This window comes from Rattus norvegicus, chromosome 1 (assembly GCF_036323735.1).
Source record: "Rattus norvegicus strain BN/NHsdMcwi chromosome 1, GRCr8, whole genome shotgun sequence".
In the NCBI taxonomy this organism is placed as follows: Eukaryota; Metazoa; Chordata; class Mammalia; order Rodentia; family Muridae; genus Rattus; species Rattus norvegicus.
The window spans coordinates 264,332,379-264,340,871 of NC_086019.1; the positions used below are offsets into that span (position 1 = coordinate 264,332,379).

Below are 8,493 nucleotides of genomic sequence, written 5' to 3' on the forward strand. Positions count from 1 at the left end.
ATGGTGAGACATAGGTAAATGATGTCACAGGCACAGGAGTAGACACTCCCAGCCTGGATCCTAGCCTGAACTGGGAGGAGAGGATGAACAGCTCTGGCTGTCTCCAAGCCTGTAAATGGAAGCATAGGCCAAGAGAGGCATCCTATACGTCTGAACAAGAGAGAGCTCTACTATTCTGAGTGCACCTTCTAGTATGGAGAGGTCCTGAAGACTGGAGTATAGGGTTTAGGGTATCATTTTGAAAATGGAAGCTCCTGTGTGCTGTACATGGGGAGCTTCATCTCGCAGGAGTATGATTGATGGACTGCAGGGTTACAAGGATGCCAGGGTCATGAAAAAGAGGAAATAAGGTGAACAGGGAAAAATGATACCAAGTGTATAAGCCCAAAGGGGAGAAATAACACCATTAGGAATTTCTGCTAGATTCTGTAGGAAGTGGCTAAAGGGACATTTGCTCTAATGATGCTAATTCTCTAGGTCAGGAAGAGATAAAAATATTATAAAGCAGAGGTGGTACTAATTCCTAAAAGCCAGACCTCTAAACCTTTCTCTGGGCTACTAAGTCAAAAGCTCCGGGGTGGTCATGCCCCTGGAGTGATTTCCTATCTGATCTTAAGCCAGTGCTGGTGGCCGTCTTTTTTGGTTGGCTTGTCTCAGTTACTGAAGTTGTTTCCTAGGGACCTGGAGTCTTTGAGGTCTGGGGCATTATGTAATAATGTCACTTGCTTCAGGGTGTGGCTTGTCATTAGTAAGCAACCTAGTTCACAAATGTGAGACACTTCCTTATGAAGCAAGGACTTAGCATCTTGGTACTACCAAATGGCTTTGCTAAGTACCTCGAGTCGTCTAACCAAGAGGCTTTGTCGCCCTCCAGGTACAAAATGAAGCCAAGACACCTTTGAAAAAGTTCTTATTGAACTTGGCTATCATCAGCAAATTCAACGAAGTGAGAAATGGCATCATTCGGCGGAACAGTTTGTGGGACAAGCTCGTGTTTTCAAAGATCCAAGTAGGTTGAATATACTGGACAGCAGGGCTGGCTGCCACTTAGCACCCCTCTCCTCTCAGGTCGTAGTGGCACCCTAAGTAGAGATCTTCGTAGATCTTTGATGCCTGCTCCCACCTTTTTCTTTGTGCCTCTTTTCTTGTGTGTGTGTATGTGTGTTTGTATGTGTGTGCATGTGTGTGTTTGTATGTGTGTGCACGTGTGTGTGTTTGTGTGTGTTTGTATGTATATGTATGTGTTTGTGTGTGTGTGTGTGTGTGTTTGTGTGTGCATGCGTGTGTGTTTGGGTAGGGGTGGTGGGGAAGCATGTGGCATGCTGTATGTGTAGGCTCAGAGGAGAACTTCAGATCTCAAGCCTCACCTTCCTCCTTGTCTGGGACAGTGTCTCTCTTGTTCACAGCTGTATATAGTAGTCTATTAGTTGGCCTGCTAGTGTCTAGGGATTCTCGTGCCTTCTCTTCCCACCTCTTCACAGAAGAGAGTTGGGGTTACAGGTGTGCACCACTGAATCTGACTTTATTTGGGTTCTGAGTGTCTGGACTCTGGTCTTCGTCCTTGCACAGCAGATGCCTTACCCACCGAGCCACCTTTGAGATCTCTTGTGCAGCTTCACACTGAAGAGGAATGAGAACGTGTACAGCACATTTTATGTAGGTGCTGGCACTCTACAGTATTGTCTTAGCTGAGTTTTGTTTAGTTCTATTTACTTAGTTGCAGTATGGTTGCATTGAGTTGATAAGTGATATAAGTTGAAGAACTTAAAAAATGACCATAGCAACAAACCCTTGAGTTCTCTGAGGGATGCTGGTGATGGCACTGATAGAAAGCCTGCCTCGTGGTTCTCTAGGTGTCAAGCTGCAGTCTCTGTGCTTGTAAGTCAGCCAAGCTGGACGTCTGGGTATGCGACTTCACCCATTCTAGAGTAGAGGGAAAGGAAGAACAGAGGCTCAACAGCTCTTTTTGTTTCCACTGAACAGAGCAGCCTGGGTGGGAAGGTTCGTCTCATGATCACTGGAGCCGCCCCTATCTCCACTCCAGTCTTGACGTTCTTCAGGGCTGCAATGGGATGCTGGGTAAGATTTCACATTTACATCCACAGAGCACACTATTCAAATAAGAATGACACTGTAAATGAGAAGCATTGAAGAGAAGACCACACCTCAGCTCTTAGACAAGAGAAAACACCTGACCCCACTACTCACCTCTTCATGTATCAAGTATACATATCTTTCTGTAAATGGAATCAGGGTTCTAAAATATCCATCACTCCACCTACTGGACTCCTTAACCCAAAAGGTTAGTTAGTGTCATTCATGGTTTCCCAACAGCACCCAAATAATGAGTCACCGTTGACAGTCTGTCCACAAGCCACAGCACATGTGTGGCAGTCAGAGGACAGTTTAAGAGTTTAGGTTCTTTTCTTTCACCATGTGAGTCCCAAGGATAAAACTTAGGTCCTCAGGTTTGGGAATAAGTGCCTTTACCCATCTTGCCGGCCTTACCTATTACACGCTAATTAATAGCGTCACCAAACTTTCGCGCAGGTCTTTTATACACACTCAAGTTCCATTCCCCACACACTTGCTAATGTTAAGTTTTGTAGCCGGTTAGTTGCCTCCAATTGAAATACTTTAGTGCTGTTTCTTTTATCAATATGTCTTAGTTTGGGTTTTATTACCGTGAAGGGACACCACGACCAAGGCAATACATATAAAGAAGAAACCTTTAATTTGGGCTGGCTTACAGTTTCAGAGGTTCATTGTCATCATGGTGGGAAACATGGCAGCGTCCAGGCAGACATGGTACTGGAGAAGGAGCTGAGGGTTCTACATCTTGATCTGAGTTGTTGGAGGTAGCTTGAGCATAAGAGACCTTAAAGCCCACTCTCACGGTGACACACTTACTCCAATAAGGCCACACCTCCTAACAGTGCCACTCCCTATGGGCCATGCATTCAGACACATGGCGGCCAAATCTCACTGCTCACTGCCACTTGTCATTCTTCCACAGGTTACTCTAGGGCTTTCTTACAGAAAACAGGTACAGGGTGATTCAGTTCCATCAGACATGGCTAAGAGTTCCCTATAAACTGAAAATTCGTCTCCTCTATGCTAAACATTTCTTCTTGGTCTATCTTTTTCATAGCTATATAAAAATGGAATCAATATGCATGCCAGTTGATCAAAGTTTTCTGTTGTGGTTTTTATTGGCTGAGACAGGCCTTTCTTTTCTTCCTTTTAAAGATTTTGTTGTTGCTTTTTTGTTTAAATAAAACATTATTTTATGTATGTGGGTGTTTTGCTCTGTACATGCCTGCCAAGGCCAGCGTCAGATTCCCTAGGACTAGAGCTACAGATGGTTTTGAGCTGCTGGGAATTGAACCCAGATGTTCTGGAAGAGCAGTCAGTGCTCTTTGCTTCTGAGCCACCGCTCTAGCTCCTACAAGGCTTTCTAATCCCTGGGATTTCTTAAGATCATCTCTGCCCATATTTTCTGGTGGTTTTACAACTTTATATTTTTTTTCATTTATGCCTCATCCATCTGAAATATATGGATCTGGCTGTGGATGTTCTCTCTTTCATTCCAAATGGGTATCTCGCTGATTCAGCCAACCAGGTATCACAAACAAAGCAGAAGACAGAAACAGGCTCAGCCTCTCAGAGACTATTCCCTATGCATGTACCCATGATCAAAAGAGACTGGTGCCAGTCAGTGAAGGGTCTTTGGGGCTTTCAAACTGCCATTCTCTTGGCTAGTACCTTTCTTTCCCTCAGCCCCAAAGATTAATAGAAAGTTCTGTTTCCAATCTCTTTCCAGAAACACCATCTCTCACTATCTCTACTTCAACCAGCCCAGCCAACTGCAGACCACACCTCTGACTGCAGTGTCCTATCAAGTTGCTTCCTGCCACCAGTCTTTCTCTAGTCAAGATTATCTTCTTTCTGTGAGGGTTGGGAACTACCGTAATACCCCCACTGTCTGCTTCACAACTGACATTTTACTGGAGCCAGCTAAGCCCATTCATTTATACATGGCCTATGGCTGCTTCCGTGTCACACTGACAGCTATGTTGCTGGGACAGAGACCAGATGTTGTGAAGAACTAGCATCTGGACATGCTTTTGAGGATTTGCAAACCTATTTTCAGCTCATTTCTGCAGTTTGTGTTCCTGTCTGGCCATACGGGCTGGCCAGTCGTACTCAAGTCTCAAAGCTCTTCTTTGGTTCCCCAGGTGTTTGAAGCTTACGGCCAAACAGAATGCACAGCTGGGTGTTCTATTACATCACCTGGGGACTGGACAGCAGGTGGGTTTCCCATCTGCTGGTTGGGAGAAGGCTTCTGATTGAACCGTGGTTTACGAATTTAAATGATTCTGGTGTTCTGGATGAATTCGGTAAATGGCAAACTCAAGTCTTGCTTTCATTCTTAGAGTCAGCCCCTTAAACATCTTCGAAACCTGCTTGCTTTATGGTTGCTCAGCCCAGAATGTATGCTGTGTTCTAGGTCATGTTGGGACTCCGGTGTCCTGCAATTTTGTCAAGCTGGAAGATGTGGCTGACATGAACTACTTTTCAGTAAACAACGAAGGCGAGGTGAGTAGATGATGGAGGTGAGGAGGCTTAGTCCAAAAGGAGTCTAAATCTATGGCCTGGCCTGCTCGAATTCCTCAACTTTTGGGAAGCAATACAAGATCAGTGAATTGCATTTTCCTATCGTGGGGACTAAAAAGAGTCTCCATACTGTAATGGAAGCCATCAAGTGTTTTTGTTCCCAGCAGGTGTTTTATAAGGTAGAGGTAACAGCCATTTCTATTATCTTCTTCCTTTTACTGTGTGGTATACAGATCTGCATCAAAGGCAACAATGTGTTCAAAGGCTACCTAAAGGACCCAGAGAAGACACAGGAAGTACTGGACAAGGATGGCTGGCTTCACACTGGGGACATCGGTCGCTGGCTTCCAGTGGGTATTTCTCCTTAACTTGTAAGGGTGTCTGCTATGGCACTGGCAGAATAATCTACTTGTTGCAAGAGGGGTTAGGGATATGAGCTTAGTCAGCCGAGGCAGCTGCAGGGAAATGGGTCGGCAGCCTCCTTTTGTGGTATTTTCTCTAAGTAGGAAGAGAAGAACATACCAACGGAAAGATCCTAGCTTGGGAGTTGGGAGCTGTGTTCTAGACCTAGCTCTCTAATGAATTGATGGTGTGAAATCCTGAAGAAGTTGGCCAATATGTGATTAGGAGCTAGTCCTTCCTTCTAGGCTGGAGCACTCTCATGACTTTGACCACAACGTTAGAAAGACAGCAGAAAGTAAACCAACTGAAAAGCTTTCTTCCTTCCATACTTCTTGTCAAATACAACGTGCACCATAGGTGGTCCTACTGATGCTGTGTCTGGAAACAACAAAGGAGTGTTTCTTTTGAATTAACTCAAGGGGACATCAAAACAATTTCCAAATTATGTGTTTGCACAGGCTAACGTCTGCCTCTCAGTGACCTTCACAGTCCCTCTCTGTGGAAGGCACGGAGACTTATAGATTTGCCTGCTGATGAACAATTGGTGGTAGTTGCTGAAAATCTCATCCATTTTCTTTAGAAGAGAGGAAACAGGGCATGGTTGTCATGAAGATGTATACGCCCCACAGAGGAGTTTCCAAGGGTGTCCTTTAAACATTTTTTTTACCTACTATGTGTTAGGGGCGAGGGGCTGTAACACATCTCTTCAAACTTTTTTCTTGTTCATTGTTCAAGATTTAAGAGATTCAGAATGCTTGACCATGATGCACTTTATCAGTTAGGTTTAAAAGTTTGTTTAATCAGTGTTCCCTGCTCTAAACCCAGGAGGCAGGCAAAAGATATGTTCCCCCCCGCCCCCGGCCCCCATGAGTGATGATAGGCTGCGGATTATTGATCACTTTCAGTCTAAATCAAGTCCGACTCAGTGATGGGTAATTCAGTATAGAGCCTTACTTATGGCCTGTTTGAGTGAACCGTGTTTGTCTCATGCCCTGATTCTACAATTAAAATCCCTAAGAAGATAAGCACCTCAGGAATTGAGTTCAGGAAAATGAAGCGGCATATGACCTGCGATGGTGGCCAGTGCCCTGCCAGTCTTGCTTCTGTCCTTACAAGCCAATTACAGGATGGCTTGATAAGTGGCATGCAGCTGTTTTAGCCCACTCCCGGATATTACAGGAAGTAATGTGGCAGGGGGAGCTAAATCATTCAGCAGTTTAAGGAAGAGATAACCCCTCTTCTTCTCAAAGAGTTCTCGAGATGGGGTAGTTGGAAATAAGTTATTAGAAATTGGGGGTTGCAGAATGCCTCCACTGAATGAGGCCGTCATTTGCATAGCCCAGGAGGTCCCCTGGGGCTTTCCCTGAAGCTTGGTGCTTGGCACAGGCTTCTTGGAAGCTACTTCTCCTTTTTCCAAAACCAAGAGAAACACAGAAATCTCCAGAGGACCTAGTTTTAAATAAGGACAACACCAGTGGCCTTCTTATTTCCAAGGCTTCAAAACTCTCATGCTTTTATCTGCCTCATATAGAATGGAACTCTGAAAATCATTGACCGGAAGAAGAATATTTTCAAATTGGCACAAGGAGAATACATCGCTCCAGAGAAGATTGAAAATGTTTATTCCAGGAGCAGACCAATATTGCAAGTTTTTGTCCATGGGGAGAGCTTACGGGTAATATACCAGTTTTATGACCTATATTGGTTCTCATAGACATAAAAGGTATTAGTATAGGTGGGTTCAGATAAGATGCCCCAGCTTACAAAACTAACTACAAAACTACATTCCAAGTCATAAGCATCCAGGAAATATTTTGGAATTAAAACAAACTGTTTTAAGAGGTAGCTTTTATCTCACACGGCTTTCTGCTTGGGGCTCTTAGTGTCTACTCTGAGTAGCTTTTCTGACACAAAACTCTTCCTTATATGCTGCTTAAACTGGTCCTTTGGGGGGTTAGGTACAGCAAGTTTCATCATGGATCGGGTATAGGGATTCGATTCTTTAAGCTTAATGACAACTGCTTCTTTTTGAGGAATCAGGTTTGGGTAGAATATCTTTGCAGTGGTGTGCAGAGTGGGACACTGTATGGTGAAGAACTGAGTATCAGATTAGTCTGAAGGTCTGATTGGTTACAACCCACTTCCTTCCCACAGTCATTCCTGATAGGAGTGGTGGTTCCTGACCCAGAGTCACTTCCCTCATTTGCAGCCAAGATCGGGGTAAAGGGATCCTTTGAAGAACTATGCCAAAACCAGGTAAGCCTGGCTCAAAATGTTCTCCAAGGAAGCATGATTGAGAACACTTGCTCTCCAGGTAGACATGACTAAGAGCGCTCTCCAGCTGTGGCACCTCTGGGTTCTCCGAGCCTCCTCTCTGCAGGAACTCTTCCTGCTTCTGTGGCAGGTAACTGCACTTGATAGTTTTATTAGAATGAAAGAGAGAATGTAGAGTCTAAAACTTTTTTTTTTTTTTAAGGAGTAACATGTTGCTTGTGAGAGAAAACAGAATATACAGGAATGGAAAATGCCTTTAGGCAGAATCCGTTAGCCCCTAGGTTTGCCTTTCCTTTTCCTTGTTTCCTTTGGGAAATGCATAAAGTCTATATCCTTCAACATAATTTTGTATCTCGACTTTATCCAGATCTTTCAGGTATTTTTGAGTTGGTTCTTGCTTAGCCTTTCATTTAAACCTCCATGCTGTGTTGTTTTATGTTTCAGTGTGTAAAGAAAGCCATTTTAGAAGATTTGCAGAAAGTTGGGAAAGAAGGTGGCCTTAAATCCTTTGAGCAGGTATGTACTGCTGATATCATTCTGGTCCCTCAAGTACCGGAGTATTATGTACAGCTCCCACTTACACTGGTTACGAACCTTTAACTACCAAGGGCACAACACAGTTTACGTTAATGGATTCTGTTCCCCCTGCCGTTTACTATTCATTCTCTGTACTCCACAAATGTCAAGTATAGCTCAGTTGGTAGCGTGCTTGCCTAGCATGCATGGCTTCAATCAATCTCCAGGGTCACATTACCTCGATACGGTAGGACATACTTGTGATCTCAGGGATGGGTGGGAAGGGAAGGATCAGAAGTTCAAGATCAACCTTAGCCATATAGCAAGTTGGAGATCAGCCTGGACAACAGAAGACCTGATCTCAGACTGCACATAAGTCTGTGTCTTTACTATCCCATCGCACAGCTTCTTTGCTTTGCAGTTTATCGCTTTGCAGACAAAGTGCCAACCATTGACGTGTGCTCGCCTTCCAGGTCAAGAGCATCTTTGTGCATCCGGAGCCGTTCTCAATTGAAAACGGGCTTCTGACACCGACACTGAAAGCCAAACGAGTGGAGCTTGCCAAGTTCTTCCAGACACAAATCAAGAGCCTCTATGAGAGCATCGAAGAGTAACTTAAGGTACGGCTCTGAGACCTGCCTGCCTACTCTGCTGCCTCGCACAAGTATGGCCTAAAATCTATCC

The 8,493-nt window shown here is 44.4% G+C and overlaps 1 protein-coding gene across 6 annotated transcripts in view; it reads left to right on the forward strand.

Annotated features, from left to right (window-relative positions):
• Acsl5 (acyl-CoA synthetase long-chain family member 5) overlaps window positions 1-8,493 on the forward strand; it is a 47,093-nt gene that overhangs the window by 37,528 nt on the left and 1,072 nt on the right. For all 6 annotated transcript variants that reach the window (NM_053607.2, XM_063276003.1, XM_039093168.2 and 3 more), the window contains 9 exons: window positions 875-1,009; window positions 1,984-2,079; window positions 4,239-4,311; window positions 4,511-4,599; window positions 4,851-4,967; window positions 6,551-6,694; window positions 7,174-7,275; window positions 7,738-7,809; window positions 8,283-8,429. In NM_053607.2, coding sequence (NP_446059.2) covers window positions 875-1,009; window positions 1,984-2,079; window positions 4,239-4,311; window positions 4,511-4,599; window positions 4,851-4,967; window positions 6,551-6,694; window positions 7,174-7,275; window positions 7,738-7,809; window positions 8,283-8,423 — 969 coding nt within the window. In that variant the 3' untranslated portion in view covers window positions 8,424-8,429. The remainder of the gene's footprint in view (window positions 1-874; window positions 1,010-1,983; window positions 2,080-4,238; window positions 4,312-4,510; window positions 4,600-4,850; window positions 4,968-6,550; window positions 6,695-7,173; window positions 7,276-7,737; window positions 7,810-8,282; window positions 8,430-8,493) is intronic.